Source organism: Calypte anna, chromosome 4A (genome assembly GCF_003957555.1).
Source record: "Calypte anna isolate BGI_N300 chromosome 4A, bCalAnn1_v1.p, whole genome shotgun sequence".
Lineage (NCBI taxonomy): Eukaryota > Metazoa > Chordata > Aves > Apodiformes > Trochilidae > Calypte > Calypte anna.
Window position 1 is genome coordinate 31,703,526 of NC_044248.1, and position 19,406 is coordinate 31,722,931.

The following is a 19,406-nucleotide window of genomic DNA, read 5'->3' on the forward strand; positions in this document are numbered from 1 at the left end:
CCGGAGGGAGGGCGCCCTGGGGGTGGGGCGGCGGGCGGAGCGGCTGAGCCGAGCGGGACATGGCCGAGCCGCGGTCGGTGTCTCCCGCGGCGCTGCCCGAGGGTTCGCCTAGCGCGGGACTCCGCAGGAGCCGCTGCGAGAGTGAGGGGTGGCGGCAGCCAGAGCCGGCGGCTGGCGACGCGCGGGAGCTGCTGGAGGAGGTGGAGATGCAGATCGGCGATGTGAGTGCCAGCACGGCGGGGCGGGCGGGGAGGGGGGTCCTTCCCTCACGGAGGACGCCCGGGGGCGGTGGGGCCGGGCTGGGCGTCGGTGACCCCCAACCTCTTCTCTTCCTCCAGGCCGCGTTCTCGCTAGCGAAGATCCTGGAGGCGACGTCGGCGGTGTCGGCCCAGGTGGAGGAGCTGGCCACCAAGTGCTCGGAGAACGCCCGGTTTCTCAGAACATGGCGGGACCTGCTGAGGGAGGGGTACGAGTCCCTGAAGCCCAGCGGCTGAGCCTGCACCCTCCGCCGGGACGATTTGTGTTTTTTTCACCTAAGCAGCTCCCGTGAGTTCTTTCAGAAACACTCGGTGACTCGTATGGATGTTCTGTGTAAGTCACCGAGAAAAATAACTTTGTTCAGGGAATTGGTTGTGACTTTTTAGACTCTCAGTCTCAGATGTGTCCTGCGAGGAGGCATTGTCAGCCCTCCTGTTTAAGAGCTGCCATCACTGGAAACCCTGCCGACTCCGGAGAAACTTGATGAACTCACTTCAGATTATCTCTGCACACTTTTTATTCACTTTGAGGTTGGGATAATGTGGCCAGTCGTGGCTTATTTGCAATCTTTCAGATAAGGCCCGAGTCCCAAACCTTACAATTTTTAGCAGTATTGCATTATAAACCTGCCGTTTCTTGCCAAGACTTTTGGTTACTGCAAACATTTTTACACTATCTTTTTTTGTAATAAAGTGCCTTGTGATGGACCATGTATCTCTGCACAGTGGAAGTTTAACAGCGTTGCTTACTGATAGGATGCATTATTCTGAACTGTAAGCAAAGCTTCCATAAGTTAGAAAAGAATGTGAAATATGTTCTCGTGTCTCTTGGGAGGGATGTTAGTGCTTTTTCAGTATTTGGTTCTATTTATATCTTTGCCTTAAGTAGCTACTAGTTAGTTCGTCTAGTTTACTGGTAACAGAACCTTTTGGTCTGAAAGGCTACTAGATCTGTAATAAGTAGATGTACTGAAACTTCTGTACCTTTAGAAGAGTAATGTGGAAAAATGCAATGGGATGCTGCAGGAGACATGATTTGTTAGTCAGCCTTATTTTTAACAGTAGAAGGGCTTTTTAAAAGACAAGCTGTTTCTTATCAAAACAATAAAGATGTTACCAAAAATTCTGAAATAATATCCTCGTGTTACTTGTAGAAACAAAGGTGACATCAAATACATCCATAATCTTCATGTGAAAAGCAGAAGTAATGGTAAGGACTGACATTCTGGTGTAGCTTTTCACAATCATTTACAGACATTGAGAAGGTGTGGCCCCTCAGGGTGCACAAGTTCTATTACATTGAGTTCTATTTGCCACGGATAAAGGAAATCCACATGGCAGGAATTCATGTAAATGTTACAGAGCAACTTGGAAAAAAGTATTTTTTTCAGACTATTATATTTTATTTCAGTAAAACATATAGTAGTGGAAACAAGATGCTTAGCAATTTTTATTTCAAGATAATCCAAAGTTCTGTAAACAGTTTTAAGTGTGAGTTACACTTCACTGAATTCTACTTCTTAGGCTGCTAAGAAGTTAAGTGCAAACATTGGAAGTCTCATTTAACTTCTTTTTAAAAAGCTTCAAATCCTTAACAGAAAAGAAGCATTAATTTTACCTTTGTGGGCTTTAGGTCATCAGACCGTGAGTATGGTACTGAAAGAACGAGGCAAGTTGTAGTAATTTATTGTGGAAAAGCTTTTCTTCTGTGAGTACACATGAAGGAACTGCCTCTAGAGAATTTTTTCAGATGGGATAAGGTCTTTATCTACCTTTTTAATTAGAAAGTAAAATAATGCCCCCAAAAGTGACGAGTGGCTGTACTGCTTAATTTATTTTAACACATCCAATCAGATGCACAACATGATTAAAAAGTAGGTGCCATGACACCTACTAAGACAGATAGTCTTCTGCTTGCCTGTCTCCTATTCCATATACAAAGACAGACATCTTGAGACTGAAATTTGTTTGCAAACTGTGGGGACACTCAGTTGAGGAAAACTCAACTTTTTTTCCTTCCCCACAATTCTGGCTCTGCCTGAATTAGAATGATCATTACAATTTCAGGAGGCTGAAATTCTCTACATGAGTGAACTACCACATTGTTAAAAGAAACTAAAGTTTTCACTTTTTTGTCTTGGACAAATATACTAGACTGGTCCAATTATGAAATTTAAATATTTTTCTTTTCGCTAATGCTTCCTAAAGCTTTTAGGAGCTCATGCAGCCTATATAGAACCAGTCAGAAATTCAGAGGACAAAAAAATTCTCAATGAGGAAGCCTATCAAGCCAATTAAAAAAAATGCTTGAACTGGGGAATTAGAAAAACCAAAACAAGCAAAACAAAGTTTAATGAAAATAACCTTCCCCCTCCCCAAGTTTTTTCAAACATTCTGCTTTCAGGGTAAGATGTTTTACATGACAATTCTTTTTCTCCCACACTGCTGGCTTCTGGGAGGTCAAAACCAAATACCTAGTACTCATTCTGATCTAGGATGGGGTGTCAAAATGTCAGGTACTGTTGGGAGATGGTAAAATGGCTGTTGTGACAGTTCTACGTGCAAACAACCACACTGTTCCCTCTTCTTCCTGCTGTGGTTCCTGTGAGCCCAGGACAGGGCACCTCCTGTGTTTTTCCTTGTTGCTGTAGAGTGGTAACCCCACGGATGTGAAGCTAAGAGTGCAGATGTCACCATGAAGGTTCAAAATGTATTTATGTGAATGAATTCAGCCTTGTTGACTGTGTAGTCACTGAAGCATCAGAGGAGTCTGTGCAGAGCACAGGCTTCTTATGCTTTGGTGTGATTTCATGGATTGGCCACATCTCTACCCAAATGAATGATGGGCCATATGTTTTCTGACTGCTTCTATCTCTCTTGGATCTTCTTTGCCTGTAATTGTACCAAATCTGATGAATCATTTCTTTGAATGGTCGTGTAGTCAAAGTGTAGAGAAGAGGATTCAAAGCACTATTTATCGGCAGTATAAAAATCACCACCCAAGAAGTTATGGTACCTTAGGGAGGGAAAAACAAAGGAAATTATAACCCATTCCAACATTTGGACCTGTTAATTAATACAAACACTTGATGCCTATGCAGCACAGCTTCCTGGCAAGAGGGGTGGTCATGCACTCCTAGGCTAAGTCCATGTCATGACAGACTTTTCTTCTCCTTGTTAACACTTGCACAGCCCTCTTCACTAGCTCTGTTTCCAGGACTCCCTGCAAAACCTGACATTTTTAACTCCCCACATTTATCCCTCTTATTTTTCTCTGTCACAGCTCTCTATTTGCCCTGGTGCATTTATTCCAACCAAGCCCCATTTTCTTGTCCCTTTCCTCCTCCTTTCCACCTGAACTCTTCCTGTGATTTCTGTTCTCTATCCTCATCCCATTACAAGTGACATCCAATCCTAATGATGTCCATGATGTGCTGTCCTCCTGCAAAGTGAATTCCTGCAGTCCTTGCAGGCCCTTCTCCATTCTTCCCTGTGCAATGGGTATTACCTACACCCTCCTTATTTCTTTCTTTCCCAGTTGGTGACAGTTTCTGTATTCACTCCATCATCCTTTCTGAAAGTAGCCTGCTCCCCTGCCATATATCAAGAATCTCTGTGTGTTTTTCTAGCACCCACCCCCTTCTCATCCTTAGTGTTTAGGAGATAAGTCAGCTTGCTACCTGAAGGGAGATGGAGAAGGGACAGGATTCAAGTGCTGGAAGATGCTAGTGGGTTCCCTCAGCTGCAGTGTTTGATTTATAAGACAATTACAGAACTGTTTAATAAATTCAGAAGCTTAATTCACTCCCTCCCTGCCTTCCCTCTGGCTTCATGACTTTATTACAACATCAATACATTCCTCTTGATGCACATCACACTGGCTATAGTTTCTGAAACAAGCAGATGCTTAGTTCAAAAGCTGTCACAGTGTATCCTCAAAGAAAAAGAGATGCTATCTTAGGGAGTTTAAAACTGTAAACTGAGACAGCTATACATAATGTCTTAAGTTTTATGAAAGAAGTAATTACTGTTTAATCCAGAATATTCAGTTGCTGAACCCAAGATCACCCTGTGGTTCAGCAAGATTTGTTCAAATTTTCTTGCCTGAGAATACATCTGCTTCTACTTTTCACAATATTGTCTTTCAAATTTCTCGGGTAGCTTGATAGCTTCATAAAGAAGCATTTTAGAAGCTTTAAAATAACTGAAAATGTTTGGTATAATCAACATGACTTTCAGAGATTTCAAACTAAGTCAAAACTTCAAAAAGGTGACTCCCAGCACTCCTGGGCTAGCATGTAGGACAAAACTCTGAGCTAAAATGCTGTCCTGGCTATGTGGTATTGCAGCATTTATCTTCTGTGTTGAGTCTGAATCTGCTAATGCTGAGGGTATTGCAAAAGTGCAATTATTAAACCTTCTAGGTTATGCTATATTTACATGGGAATATATTCATAGCATAAAGAAGGTAAGCACAACTTTACCCAACATAATGTTTTGTACTGTAAGTACCAGTTCATAAAAGATTTTTCATTATAAGAATTATGTTGTTAAAATAAGATAGGAAACACTATGTTGTCCTGAGCTATCAACAGCCCAAGGAAGTGGAGAAAAAGTGGAGAATAAGTGAAGAAAAACCAGTGCTATTCAAGCCTTGGTTTTCAAATAGTTTTTGTACATTTTATAGATATCCTATGGAAACAAAATTGAATTATTTGAATCGTAGGTGCTTTTTTTTTTTCTGACTCAAAGATGACTAATCACTGATAATGGTAGTAGTATAGTTCAATGCAGTATTAAAATTACATAGTTCATTATCTCTTGTGTTCATTTACATAGACATATAATAAAGTTCATTAAAGTCTAATATGTCTTTTTCTTCTGAAGTAAAAGCAACACTTTTTATACAGACACAATTGAAAGAGGCTCACAAAAGAAAGGACATACCTGGTATTTCTACCTGAAGTAAAGAAAGGAGCTTCAAAATAAAAATGGGTATCCAACATAGTGCATCAGTAAATACAATGAAGAAAAACCGTTTAGCAAGAATCATCTCTTTTTTAATGTGATTCCGGATTTCAGTAGCAGTAATAGCTGTTTTGTGAACACTGTAGAACATACTCCCATAGGAAAATACAATGATGAGAAAAGCTGCCAAGTTTACACCTGTTTAAAAGTTAAAATGTTATAATTTAACAGCACGATGGCAATCTCATGTCACCTGTTTGCAGGCTGGATAGTAAGCAAAAATGTTTGATCTAAACTGTTAGTCCCATAGGATTAGTGGCCAGAAGATCTGAGTCTGTAGTTTCATGAGTACTGAAATACTCTGGTATTTTGTCTCATTAATAATAGTCACCCAAATAAATGGCTGCCATTATTTCACCTAAATATTTATTTAAATAATAAATGGCTGCCATCTGATTCAAACTATGTAGTTCTCCTTTAGTCTAATTGCTGCTCTACTTTCCTGAGAAATTTTATTCACTACGGTATTAATGGCCAATAATTTCTTTGTACTTTTTCAGCCTGCCATGCATTTTAAGATACACAAGTATCTATCTTGTATAGTAAAATATTCAGGCTGTAAAATGTCTTTAAGTACTTATTGGAGCATATAAATATGAGGTGTGAACATCACAACAAAGCCACCTTATTTGTTTGAAATTAAAGTTCATTTGAAGCTCTAACAACACATAAAGAAGAAATGCAACTTACCTAAAAAAATGACAACAGAATAAATCTGACTTCCTGAACTTTCTGATTGTTCTGAGTGAAGAGGGAAACAGACTCCATTGGTACCATAGTAGTTCCTGAAAAAATCCTTATTGCTCAGTGGGATAAAAGCAACAGCAAACCCAATTATCCAGATAAGAATCAAAATGGAAATTGTCCTGCATTTTCTGGGCCTCAAACACCTAAAAGGATAAACTATGCAGATGTATTTTTCCAAAGTCAGGTAAGTCAACAGTAAGACTGACACCTCTGTAGACAGAATAGCCAGGGATCCCACCAATTGACAATGAATACTGTCCATCCACAACTGAGCGTGCTTGTTGTATTCTCCACGATATTTAAGATCAAAAGCTCCAATCACGAATAAATATATTCCCATGAGACAGTCAGCACCTGTGGGCACAGTGCTTAACATCATTATTCACACATCTGAATTTTGCGTTCTCTGTGTATAAGTATATTGGAAAACAGGCATCTATGAGTACATAGTTATCTCAGTCAATACACAGATATAAAATCAATATTATAATTGGAATATTTTGTGCTTTATGATTAAGGCAGTATAATTCAGTTCCATTCCTCTTATTTTATTTTTCTAAATTTTCATTTGGACTATCAGTTTATGTTTCATACTTGTTTCCAACCTGATTTTTCGAAGCTGTAGGTTCTCCTGTACTGAGACAGGGTACTCAGGATCATGTTGAGTGCTACCAATTTGTCTATAAACCTGTCTTGCTTTCAGGATAAAAATAAGAAAAAACAAATTCTGAATATTAGGTTGCAAGGAGTGGTTGATTTTCTGTATTTTTATAAATAAACTTGTGCTCATGCAAAAACCAGAATGACTATCCTGAGCACATGTTCACACTCACATATTGTTTTTTACTAAAAAATGCACAAAACAACAAAATCTTAGGTTTATCTGCCTTCAAAAAATATGGATTTTTTTTTCTCCTTACTGAAAAAAGTTTGAATTTAACACAATTCCCGCATCATTAAAATCAAAGGCAAAACCTTTGTAATTTATCATCTGCCTATTACTACAGAAAAAGAAAGGCAGCATCTAATAAGAATTTCTGATGCATAAGGTACACAGCTTTTTGTATCATCATTCACAACAGCATGAAAATGTAGTTAATCCAGTGCTGGAAATATGTCACTGTATCATCACAACAAATGCCACAGACTTGAGGAGCAGACTAACACAACACTCTGTCACATGTGGAGTACTTACAGCAGAGAGACATTATGGAGATGGCGTGGAGCTTATTCTCTGACCTGATATAAGGCCTCATGCAGATAACAAAAATATTTCCAAAGCAGGTGATGGTAGATACAACCCAGACAAACACTCTCTGGATGATGCTAGCTAAAAGATTCTCAAGGGATGAAATCCCATCAGTATTGGGTTTACAGCTGCGCACATGAGGAGCATATCCGCAGTACTGGAATTTTTTGAAATATCTGGTTGTGAGAAAGAAAAGCAGTTAAGAGATGGTTCTAGCTTGGTTACTAGGACACCAAAACTATAGCAATTACTCAGAAAATATAGTCCGAAAGAAGAAATATTAAAAACTGTCAAAATTAATGACTGTAGTGTAACAAGGCAACCAGGTGCCACTAATTGCCAGGGAGTGGGCATGAGCTTGCGTTAAGCCCACCTGTGCCTAATTAGGGTGGGACCCCACTGCGCATGAGCAGGACCAGGGGGCCAATAAAAGGTGAGGCTTGAGTGGTGCAGCCGGCTAAGACACAGCACTGCAATGCCGAGGCCCTGGGTTTGAGACTCCTCAGAGCCTCACCCTGAGGGTGATGAGCACTAGTGGCGCAATGAAGGTAATACAGTGCTCCGAGAGCAACTGACCTCCCTGCAGACGTGCTCAGGACTGAGCTGAGCCTCTGCTTCAGGACTCACCTTTTATTGGCCCCCTGGTCCTGCTCATGCGCAGTGGGGGCCCACCCTAATTAGGCACAGGTGGGCTTAACACAAGCTCATGCCCACTCCCTGGCAATTAGGGGCACCTGGTTGCCTTGTTACACTACAGATGACAGCTTACAGGCTGCTTTCATATACTTTTGTTTTAAATTATTTGGTATTCTGTAAATTGTAAAATTCAGACCAGAGAAAAAAAACTGGACTAATTACTTACATGTGGGAAAGGTTTTTCAGGGGTCTGAACATCCTTCTCTGGATGTTTGCAATTTCAATGCCCTCCAAGCTGCTGTGAACAATGTAGTCTCAATAAAAAGCAATCAAAACATGGTAATAAAAGGACAAACTTTATGAGCATTTAGTTGTGTTTCTATGAATATACGGAACAAGACATGGCCTTTAATTACATCTAATCTGTCACGCCTTTGAAACTTGAACAGAAAGTCTGCATAAAAGCTAAAGTGGAATTAAATGAATTGCAGTTAATTCTAATAAACATGTGGTTCTTCCAGAGACATGAACGTGGATATTTTAGTGCTCTAAGCAGTGCCATCCCCAACTATTATATTGCCCTTCCAAAATATTGTTCTACTGATGTTCTTCCCCCATCTCTGTGAAAATTATAATAACTTGTTCCAATATTAATATTTTACATGTCTCTTCTGGTTTTTGTCCTAGGGAGTGCTTTACTAGTCAAACCACTACAGGCATTCAGTCTGCATTGTGTCAAGAGCTGCAGGAAGCAGCAGGACACAGAACATGGCATGTGTGGGAAAGCACTGGGATTTCTTTTGACACATAGATGGTTTACTTTAATTTTTAAATTATACTGAAAATGGCAGTATTACTTCCCCTTCAGTGCTAGATCAGTAAAGTGTAGCTGTCAAAATTGTTTTAGAACTTTCTGCATTCTTCTAGTCCAGCCCATCTGGTTAGATGTCCAATGTATCTTCTAAATTGCAACTGGTCAGAGGTCTGAGGTTATTGTGGAAAGCCTTATTTGAATTCACTGTTCAGTGCTTTGAGTGCAACCTTCCTGGGAGTTCTGACCCAAGTGGAGAATGGTACCAGCCTTCCTGGTTAGTTGTTTTGGGATGGTGAGCAGTTTTGCTGGGAGACAAGAGTAAAGCTCAAAATATGGAAATTTCTTAATTTTATTTAAGCACTGCAATGAATCCTGGGATGTGCTTTCTCTTCTAAGTCTTTTAAACAAGGAAAGAATTAGCTGGTGATTTACAAAGTGCCTCCTGAAACATACAGTATACTATACATCTATCTCAAGATTTAAAAACCTTCTCAACTCAAAAATATGGAAGGTCATGGTCAGTCAAATGCTCAGATTCTTTGGTGTTAAGTAACAGATACAATATATGTTGTAGTCTGTCTGTTTGGGAGGCAATTAATCATTCTTTTCTGTGCTTAGCTCTTTATTTTCATGAAACTTGCACATATTTAGTATTTTCAGATAGTTGGCCATTTACCCCATTTTAGTTTAATTTGGTAATTTTAGTGGAATCCAGGCCACTGGATTCCAAATCACTGCAAGGAAGCTGGATGGATCAACAAAGGCATGTGCACAGCTGGCTTCAGCTCTGGGAACAATTGGTAAACTCCTCTTACTTTCTGTCTAAGAAGGTGTCTGCCTTTGGATGTCCACAGCCATTTTAAATATATGACCTTTTGAAGGAGTTCTGCATAATTACAAAGACAATATAGGTAAAACAAAAAAAAATTTAATACTTACAGGGATTTCAGTTTAATTAGAAAATCAAACTGGTCTATTTGTATTTTCTTGATTGGGTTATGAGAGAGGTTCCTGTAAATACAACACAGACGTAAGTAACTTTATAATTTTTCCTTACAGTTTGTCCTAAAAATAAAGTCAAACTACATCATCCATTTACTTTTTCAGTCCTACAGAAAAGATTTGTACAACTGGCAGTTCCAGGTGCAAATGGCTGCAGTTGTTCAGTGTTATTCAGCTTGCTAAGCCCATGGAAACTCAGATGCTTCACAGGCCTGTTACTGCCACATACACATCCACACAGCTGCCTCCTCAGCCTGATGCCTAAGGGGCTTGATTTTAAAAATATTTAGGTAATAAAGTTTCCAGACTTGTCATTTAAGTAAAAGAACTTTGCTGAACTGTGTGTATTTAGAAATAAATTACAATTGATTTTACTGGTTGCTAAGATCTATTTTTTCATAATAATTTATGTGAGTTCCAGAAGAGACAGAGGCAGTGAAGAGTATAAATAGACCTTAGCATTAGATGCTGTCACTCAGTGCACGAGTGTTTCTAAACACATCATAATTTTGTTCTCTGCGTAACTTTCCCTTCTGTTCCATTTTGATATTGTAACAAAAGCACAAACACAATAAACGCAGCTGTAGACACGTGGTTGCCTCAACATATTGTGACAGCCTCTGAGGATGCTGGAAAAGCACAAAAATAAGTTATTTCACATACTACCTCCTCACTTCCAGAGAGGTCTTGAATTTTGTAACTAGTGCCTGTTAGGATTATGTAAGAAAGATGGGGACAAATGAGAATTTGCCTATATCTGTGCACAGGAAAAAGAGAATTTTTTTCCTAGTTTTATACTACCTTGTGCATTTTTGGAACTCTTTCACATGAAAAATAAAGCAGTTGCAAACAAGGCATATGTGTGATGCTCTTATGTGTTTGTGATAATTTTTCAAAGCCACATCCTGATGTCACATTAAAAATTACCAACAAATTATTAATTTCTAATGATAGAGCTAGCAGACCTTATTTTGTATCTACTGACAAGATCTTGAAAAAAGTAAAGTTGAACTGGGTATCTTTTGTGGCATGAAAATACACATCTTTTACAAGACTATTACAGACAAAATCTTATATAGAATTACTTCTGGGAGAAGTATTTTTTAGGCAGAGCTTCAATGATCCATAAAACAAAGGTGCTCTTTTTTTCCCCAGCATTCATGACTGAAAACATCACATCAAATGGGTAATAAAGAATTATATATAATAATAATCAAGAATCCTTACAGTTGTGAAAGCTCCTTTAGATCCTTAAATATATATGGAGGAAGAGATTCAATCTTGTTGCTAGCCAGATCTCTGTAGGAACAGCCACAGGTAGGATATAGTAAGTTCTCACTAGGCTCAGTAATTTACTGTGTTGTTTTGTAATTTCAAGATACACATAATCTATTTGCCAAATATTATTTATTATATAGTTTACTAGAAACTTTGCCTATAGAAGAATGCTGTTAAGGCAAGGTAGAAAGCTGGATCCACCAGGTTGCTCCTTGCCTGGTTAGTTTGGATAGACTAGTAGATATAAAATTTATTATTACTGTATTTACACTGAAAAGAAAGTAAAATACCCTTGATTTATAGGGGCTTGGAAATAAATTAAATTCATCTTTCAATAATGGGAATCTTCTCACATGGCCTACTCAGCTCTACATCTTTCTCTTCATTTTTCTCTCAACCTGTCTGCTCACTTGCACTAAACACAGCTCTTAACTGGACAGAGGAGTGATGGTCTCTCTCAGTCCGACTGAAACTGTCAAACCAATGTAAAACACATAAGAATAATTAGTATGATTCTATTCAGGGAGAAAACCCACCAATAATACTGATACTCTCAGAGCATGTATTTTATTTGCTATTTCTTCCCTGTTAAATATACAGGAAAAAACCCTCGAGGCTGGGTGCTATCTTTAGGACATGTTAAATGAAATAGAATTTATGATAAAATTGTAAAACTTGGTGATGTGTTATACAAGTAAAAGAAGAAATCAACTCACAGTTCATCTAATATCTGGAGAGAAGAAAAGCTATTTTCATTCAAAGTGCTGATTTTATTTCTTCTCATCACCCTAGAAGAATAAAACAAACTTACGTTGCTGCTTCTTGACATCTATTTGGTTTTGGAGGAAAGTTTTAATAAACTTTTAAAGTAATCTCTTCTCTGCATCTTCAGATATTTCTGTAATTCAGTTAACAAGCTGATCCAATGTAGAAGCTTACCAATTGATGGATAACTTTTCCTATCTATGGATGTGTGCACATGTGTGTGTATAGGAGGGGATGTGAACACACCCCTGGGAGGCTGTTATCAATTACTGGAAGGCAGGAGAAAGCAAAAGGGCTGGAAGGCCCTGACCACATCTTGGGCATAGGCACAGATCCCTGCATCTCTCCATTCACCTGCATTTCATTTGCCACTGACTTTGCTCCTTCAATGAGCAGCCTGCATTTTAAAAGCGAAAAGAAAGCCAAGAATATGAGTACTGCAGAGGAGTACTCATTTGAAAGTGACAGGCAGCATGGAGCATACTAATCTAGCAAAAGGTCAAAGGGATTTTCTGAAGATGAAACATCACTGAAGAAACTTTGGAGGAAGTTCTAAAATTTCTGAGCCAGCCAGCCAACCAATCAGCAAATTAAAATCTTTAAAATGAAGAAATATTTCTACATATTAATATCACTTAAAATCACTTCATATAGTTGGATATATCAATGCTAAAGTTTGCTATAAATGGAAATACTGGTTATTTTATATGAGGCTTATTTAAATCCAAGCATTTTAATATAATCTCTTTGAGATCTAGATAACCATGATACCCAGGAAACTTTTGTATTATTTGCAATGAATTTGAAATGTTTCTTCATTTTAAAGATTTTAATTTGCTGATTGGTTGGCTGGCTGTTCAGCACAAACATATCTGACTGGCTGGCTAACAGATCCCATTACTTACAGTACAGTTAAAGAGCTGCAGGAGCTGAAAGTGATGTTTCTTACATGATGGATATGGTTGCCTTCAAGGTCCCTGGGATATAAAAATGAAACATCAATCACTGAAAATAAATCCATGCAGTTATTATAAGGCAGTTGAAGAAAAACAGTACCAGAACTTCCTGACTGCACAAAAGAGAGAGGAAAGCAAACATCTGATATTTCTGCACATCTTGTTGACAAGTTCAGGTCATCAGCCTTGCAGTGACCCAGGAGGTACTCTGTAAGATCCAGCACCCTACTAGAAAACGTGGCATGGGAGTGACATACAAAGACAGCAAAATTATATTTTTCTAGTGAAATAAGATAGACTTACAGCCAGTTCAGTCTTGGCATATATTGGCACAGAGGTTTATCTGGCAAACGAGCAAGAGAATTATTCATCATCTCTCTGAAAGAAAGAGTAATTGTATAGCTAGCAATACTTGCCCAAATTACATTTTAGAAAAGAAATAACATCTCTCATATTTGTACTTTTGAAAAAAAGGCAAAGTTTGATGCTTTTCTTTTAGTCTTGGAGGTATTATTATTTTCTTAAACTTCTACTTATTTTCCCTATGGCACTCTGCAGAGTAGTATTTTATCCTTAACTGTTAATTACCAGATAAAGGAAATATATTGTTTTTAAATAGAACATACCAAGTCAGTAGCAATATTGTGGCTATAACAAGTAACTTCTATTTGTGATGCAGGAAGGGGAAGATGATGGAAGGTTTCCCTTTGAGCTGCAGGGGCAGAGGGTCCCTTCCACTTGGGTCTGGAGAGGGCAGCTGCAGGTTACAGGCAGGGTCTCAGGATGCTGGGAGCTCTGGGACCCCTCTGCCTCCCCCATCTCTGCCTCCTCTGTTGCTTCAGTTGCCAAATTCTTGCCCCATCAGTGAAGTTATCTTCCAACCATTTTCCCCACCCATCTTCCCATACTTTTGCAGACACTGCATGTCTGCTGCTGCTAGAATCCTCCAATTCCAGCAAATCTTGCCTGGGGATAAGAAAAAGCCAAAGGTGTACTGTAGGCACCCTGTGGTGACCAAACATGGTCATGGTTTATATATCTCTGTCCTCTCTATTCTGTTCTTCTAAATAACACTTCTGGTTCTTATTCAGTACTTACAGGAGAATAAGTGATTTGAGTCCATAAAAAGTTAATGGAGAGATCCGATTTATCCTATTATTTTCAATTATCCTATAATTACAGAAAAAAAAATTAATATGTATCAGTTTTATAACTTCCTGCAGTCTTAAATTGAAGAGATGATAGAAAGTAGCACTTTGAAGTGGATTTCTTCAAATGTCCATTCTAACTACTTAAAAAATGAACACGCTACTCCTTAGTAGGTCAAAGTATTAATCAAAATAATTTCCTTTTGGAAGAATTTAATTAAAACCAAATCGACACAGAGAAAGTAACGTCAACTTAGAAAAAGTATTTTCTTGCAAGTTTTTAAAATTCTTTGACCAAGACTCTTCAAGTGGATTCCCTGTGAAAATAAAGAATTGACGCACAAGAATGTTCCACAAAAATCCAGCAGTTTCAAACACACAGAAAGATGTTTGCTGTGTTATTATTTGCTTATTTTAATTTTAATCTTTCTGGAAAGTAGTAATAAATCACTATTTCACATTGTGACAGTCATTTTGTCTGGGATATTTCAAGATATGTACAGGGAAAGACCTGCCCAAAAGATTGTATTTCTACTGTTTGATATTATCTGTACTATAGTACATGTATTTCATATATCAATTTTTAAAAAGCAGCTATATAGAGGTTATTTACTATTGTAAAATTAATCAGTCATTGTAACTATAAAGGCCCAACAATTAATTTCTTCTCTCAAAGTTGATTGTATTTTTACCTAACACAATGTAAAAGGAGTTCCTTAATTATTATTTATTATTACTACTATGCACAAATATTAAAGCAACCCAAGTAGTTCTTTCTTTTGTTCTAATAATTTGTTGAGAAAATAAACATGCAAATAAGAAAACAACATACAGCCATTCAAGTTTGTGGAGGTCTTCAAATACCCTGGGCTTCAAACTGATTATCTTGTTGTTATTCAGGTATCTGATACAAGAACAAAAAAAGATTAATAAATGGAATGATTAATTAGCATCAGATGCATGAAAATTAGTTTTAAGATTTTTCCTTCATAGTTTATCAGAATACTGCTAAATTTTTTTCACCATTACAATTTTTAATCATGGTAATTTTCAACCCCTTCTTTGAGAGCAATGTGGGACTCTGCAGTGAGGACTTTTGGAACAATTACAGAAAACTTTTTGTCTTATAGATAAGAAAATACAGCAGGCTAAATATTTTCCTTGTGTTGTGTTTTAGGCCCTTTCCAGTTTCCTTCTGTGGAGTGATTCATTCCATTAATGTTCCCAGGATCCTATTCAGTCTCTGCTAAGGACATTAATCAAATGTAGATATCAGAATAATGGAAAAAGAAATCCTCAGAAATGAAGGGTGTGTGCATGTGTTTGTGTGTGCACTATAAATGGCCTGGGAAGGTTAATAACAGCAGCTGTAATAACAGATAATCAACTACAGTCATGATGGAAAAAGTAGAGGTACAACATTTAAAAAATTTCCTTTTGAAAACATTGCAGAAACAAAAAGCTGAACTGAACTGCACATTTTATGTATCATCTGTTTCACTGAGTGGTTTCCTTAGGAGTTACTAACACGTTTCAAAAACCTAATGTAAAATAAAGAAAATAGTGTTTTTTTTCTGAGTGATGCTGCTTACTTTGGCTGGCTGCTGTAATCCAAAGTACAATATTAAAGAGTTTCGCTCCATCACAAGCTCTTACTTTTGTTTTGTTCCTTTTTAATGTTTTCTGACTGCATGCAGGTAACTCCCACAATGTCTCCTTCTTCCATTCTGCACATTTGGGGAAGAGGAGTGAAGCACAGAGCCCCACCTGTACTGACCTGACCTGTCAGGTCCTGACCTGTCAGATAAACTTGCACAGATACCTCTTAACCTCTTTGCTTTTCTGCTTGATGGTCCTGTCGGGGCCCTTCCAACTTCGTATTCTATGAATCCAATTGCTGAGTTAAAGATTTGGGTCATTTTGCAACTTCCTAACATTGAATCAATGAAGAGTGAGCCATTTGTAATGACTCCCAGAGCTCTTCCCTTTGCTCTTTACTTCAGTATTCAAAAAGCAATACTTACAGTTTTGTCAGGTTGTATAAACCTTTGAAAGCACGTCCAGATACAGCTCTGATTTTATTATTCTGAAGATACCTAAGATGACCAAACAACAATTAATTCTCTAAGCACACAAAGTCACAGCAAGCATAAATAACCTGCTAAAATCTATCAACCAAACTGAATGCATGTGAGGTACTTGAAAAGCAGCTCTCAGACTTCTAATAAATTTGACAAGTTCCATTTCACAGCTATGATTGCAAAGACTGCAAAGGTGCTTAAAAAAAATACCCTCTGCAGCAGTATTCCAAAGCTAATTCAAACGGGTACTTGGTTTGCCCAGGGTAAACCAGACCTTGTATTTGACCTTGCATTCAGGTTGTATTTGAGCTGCTGGATGAAGTCCTAACCTTGCAGTTCTCACCTGTGTGACCTGATCTGGATATTTCACTAGTGCCCTGCTACAAGCAAAATATCAAATTAACATGTGCTTTTGAATTTTCTTTTTATGGTATCACTGAATTTTCAGATTGTGAATTTTCAAAATGGTACAATAAAAATATAAAATAAATGTTGCTAATTTAGCAAAACTAAAGAATACTATTTTTTCTTTCTATTTTTAACTACTTTGATTAAATAAGTTAAAAATATTATCAGCTGCAGATGTTAAATCCTTCTAAACTAATTTCAAAGCATTAGAGTTCTATTGTCTGAGAAATCTTAAGATACAAATCCTTTAAATTCAGTTCCAGTCATTAAAGCATCCAGATCCTTCCCTGTTAAAAATATGACGTTGGCTTTTACAAAACGGGTTTGTGTCAAACACTGCTGAAAAGTTTTCTGAAAATGAACAGCTATCAATCAGCAATGTGTTACATTAATATTAAGCAATCATAAGTAATCACCATTAATTAATACTAATATATTAACAATTATTTATTTTAATGAAAATATATCTTTCACTTTAATAAACTTTGTGAACACAAGATGGTGCTGCAGGACAGCACAGTTTCTATAAAAGTTACACCAGTAAATTTTCTAGGAACAAACTGGTGACATAAAAGCCTGACCCTAGACTTCTGTGTTTAATTCTTGGTTTCACTACTCCTAGATAAAGCAGAATTGTTAAAAGCTACAATTTTGAACAACATATATCGTAGACATGATAAAGCATAGCATAGTTTTGTGTCACTGTAAAAATGTGACCGGTTGAGGCATTATCAAATTGGTACCAGACATAATTAGAAAGAAACCCCAAGTGCACAAGAGTAAGCTCTCCAGGACAATGGGATGTTTAATTTTTTAAACTTCCGTTTGTGGAGTAAATGGATTAAACTACCTGAATTTTTTTTAGCATATTTCTTTTTGTTAGAAATGTACCTTCCTTCAGACATGATGAAAGTTTAGCAATTTTCTGGGATAAAAATAGTAAATATAAAATTTAAATATGCAGAAATCAATGCCAAATCAAGTTATGTGAGCCAAACAGGTTATAAAATTAGATGATGTACTGAAGGATAAAATGAAACAGAATTTTGAGGATAAACTCAGACTTATCATTTAGATATCAAATTCTGTGTGTTTATATGAGAGGGAAAGCATGAATATTTAAAGCATTGTATATTTTCTGTTGAAATACTCCCTTACAGATTTTTAAGGTCTTGGTATTTCTTGAAAATGTCAGCAGAAATTTTTCTCAGCAGATTCCTCTGAAGAGACCTGTAGGAATGAACACACACAATAAAACTACTCTCCTGACTTTCTCCGATGCTGCCATTTTTGTTATTCAATAAGGGCATGTTGCACACTGCTAAATAGTTAAAACAGCATGAAAACATCTGAACAGGATTTCTCTGTTTGTCTGAATATTTCTATCTATTTAAGCAGTAAGCAGAACACTTCATCTTAAACAAATACGTCCCCAGAGCAACTGTCAAAATAACGGTTAAGTCTAAAAGTCAAAAAGATTTGAGTATAAGTTAAACCATAAATTTATTTCAAACCTCGAACACATATAGAGCTTATTTCCCAGGGCATGTGTCCATTTCTCCCCATCTCCATAGGGCACCAAATCTAGTGTCCTGACAAGAACAAAAATTGTTCAGGGAATGCTTGGATTAGAAGAGATTGCATCCCAAACTGAACCATCTGAACCAACTTACTGCTTTTTTTTTTTTTTTTTTCTAAAGGTAGAACTGAAGCATTACTTTTTAGTCTTTGTCAACACTGAGCTAACAGACAGTTTAAATGTATAGTTGACATTTCCCATCAAAATTCATTGGGAAGTATTGAGGTATTTGACCCAACAATGAGAATCTCAGCCACAAACTAGAACCAAACAGTGAGATCTGCATCCCTGCCCCACAGGGAAGATCCTCAGGTAGGGTATGTGGTGCTGCCCTGTGCTCACCACACAGAGCATGGCCTCTCAGACAGTGATGTGCAAAGATCAGTACCAATCACTCTCTGATCTCTTGGAAAGGTCTGGCCAACATATACATAACTGTTGATGACCCAGCCCAGTTTAAATCCTTTTAAATAATGGCATTTTCAGAGATTTCAAGGAGGTAGTTCCACTGAGTTCAAGGTTATGGGCTTCATTGGCAGGAACAGAGACCAGCAATATTGGCAGGATCATAGACTAATAAAAAAGTCCTAAGCATTGTGTCTTAAACGGAAACATTTCTTTTGAAGATCACTTTAGATTTTTCTGAAATTGTTGCTGGATTGAGCCACTGTTGCAGACCTGAAACACTCACTTCACACTGAGTTTTTTAGTTCCTTTTCTCTCCTTTGATGCAGGGAATATCTGTACTTAAAACATGAAAGGACTTGTCAACAGAGACACACTATGCCTTTGCAAGCACCAGCCGAGCCAACCGGTCATAATTATAAAGCTGTAGCTGTGAAAAGGTTGTAGGATTGATAGTCAAGCCTGAACAGAGCAAGAGACCACTTTTCTGCTCTACTTACATGAGGGTTATGTTTGCAGAGACTGATGGGACAGCACTTAATTTGGCAGCATCACAGAAGATCTCCAGCCCTTGGCAGGTACACTCTGCTGGCACAGCCCCAGCCACTGCGGGAGAACAGGGTCAGGGTTGTGGCAAAAGGTGGGATGGGTGGTGGGATGGGGTGGGGAGAAAAGAATATGGTGTGAAAGTACAGTGAACACAAAGACAAGCATACAGGAATCTAACATGGATTTTTTTGTGGCTCCTTTTTTATATAATTCATTGCTCTTGTATCTACCAGAATAAGCAACATTTTGTGTGGTGCAAATAGGATAAAAATGGGCCAGGAAATCTTTGTTTCCTTTCCTCTATCTCTGTGTTTTAACTTTGCACTCACAGCAGACAGCAGAGTCAGAATATCTGTACAAAGGGACCAATGCCTGCAGAAGTGGAGGGTTTGCAAGAATCATTTGATATATGAAGAAGTGAATCTGGAAGAATATTGCCTTCATTTCAGTCTGAAAGATGAGCATTTCATTGCCTTTCCAGCCGCACTAATTATTTTCAGATAA

At 37.8% G+C, this 19,406-nt stretch overlaps 2 protein-coding genes across 2 annotated transcripts in view; one reads left to right on the top strand and one right to left on the bottom strand.

Moving 5' to 3' along the window:
* Nucleotides 1-42: 42 nt before the first annotated feature.
* Nucleotides 43-1,376, top strand: C4AH4orf46 (chromosome 4A C4orf46 homolog). Its single transcript, XM_030450231.1, has 2 exons — nt 43-221; nt 339-1,376. The coding sequence occupies exons 1-2, from the start codon at nt 60-62 to the stop codon at nt 492-494; spliced, it is 318 nt and encodes a 105-aa protein (XP_030306091.1). The 5' UTR covers nt 43-59; the 3' UTR covers nt 495-1,376.
* A 1,578-nt stretch (nt 1,377-2,954) lies between these two features.
* RXFP1 (relaxin family peptide receptor 1) overlaps nt 2,955-19,406 on the bottom strand; it is a 33,765-nt gene continuing 17,313 nt past the window's right edge. Inside the window, exons 3-17 of the mRNA XM_030450229.1 lie at nt 18,854-18,959; nt 17,528-17,599; nt 15,905-15,976; nt 14,713-14,784; nt 13,831-13,902; nt 13,036-13,110; nt 12,682-12,753; nt 11,728-11,799; nt 10,961-11,032; nt 9,671-9,742; nt 8,144-8,212; nt 7,228-7,457; nt 5,976-6,386; nt 5,205-5,423; nt 2,955-3,273 (exon numbers count right to left, since the gene is read on the bottom strand). Coding sequence (XP_030306089.1) covers nt 2,972-3,273; nt 5,205-5,423; nt 5,976-6,386; nt 7,228-7,457; nt 8,144-8,212; nt 9,671-9,742; nt 10,961-11,032; nt 11,728-11,799; nt 12,682-12,753; nt 13,036-13,110; nt 13,831-13,902; nt 14,713-14,784; nt 15,905-15,976; nt 17,528-17,599; nt 18,854-18,855 — 1,884 coding nt within the window. The 5' untranslated portion in view covers nt 18,856-18,959 and the 3' untranslated portion in view covers nt 2,955-2,971. The remainder of the gene's footprint in view (nt 3,274-5,204; nt 5,424-5,975; nt 6,387-7,227; nt 7,458-8,143; nt 8,213-9,670; nt 9,743-10,960; nt 11,033-11,727; nt 11,800-12,681; nt 12,754-13,035; nt 13,111-13,830; nt 13,903-14,712; nt 14,785-15,904; nt 15,977-17,527; nt 17,600-18,853; nt 18,960-19,406) is intronic.

Excerpts from the sequence above, each read along its gene's own strand:
- C4AH4orf46 (XM_030450231.1), top strand. The coding sequence starts at position 60 with ATGGCCGAGCCGCGGTCGGTGTCTCCCGCGGCGCTGCCCGAGGGTTCG. Across the intron at positions 222-338 it reads TGGAGATGCAGATCGGCGAT|GCCGCGTTCTCGCTAGCGAA; the intron begins GTGAGTGCCAGC and ends CTCTTCCTCCAG.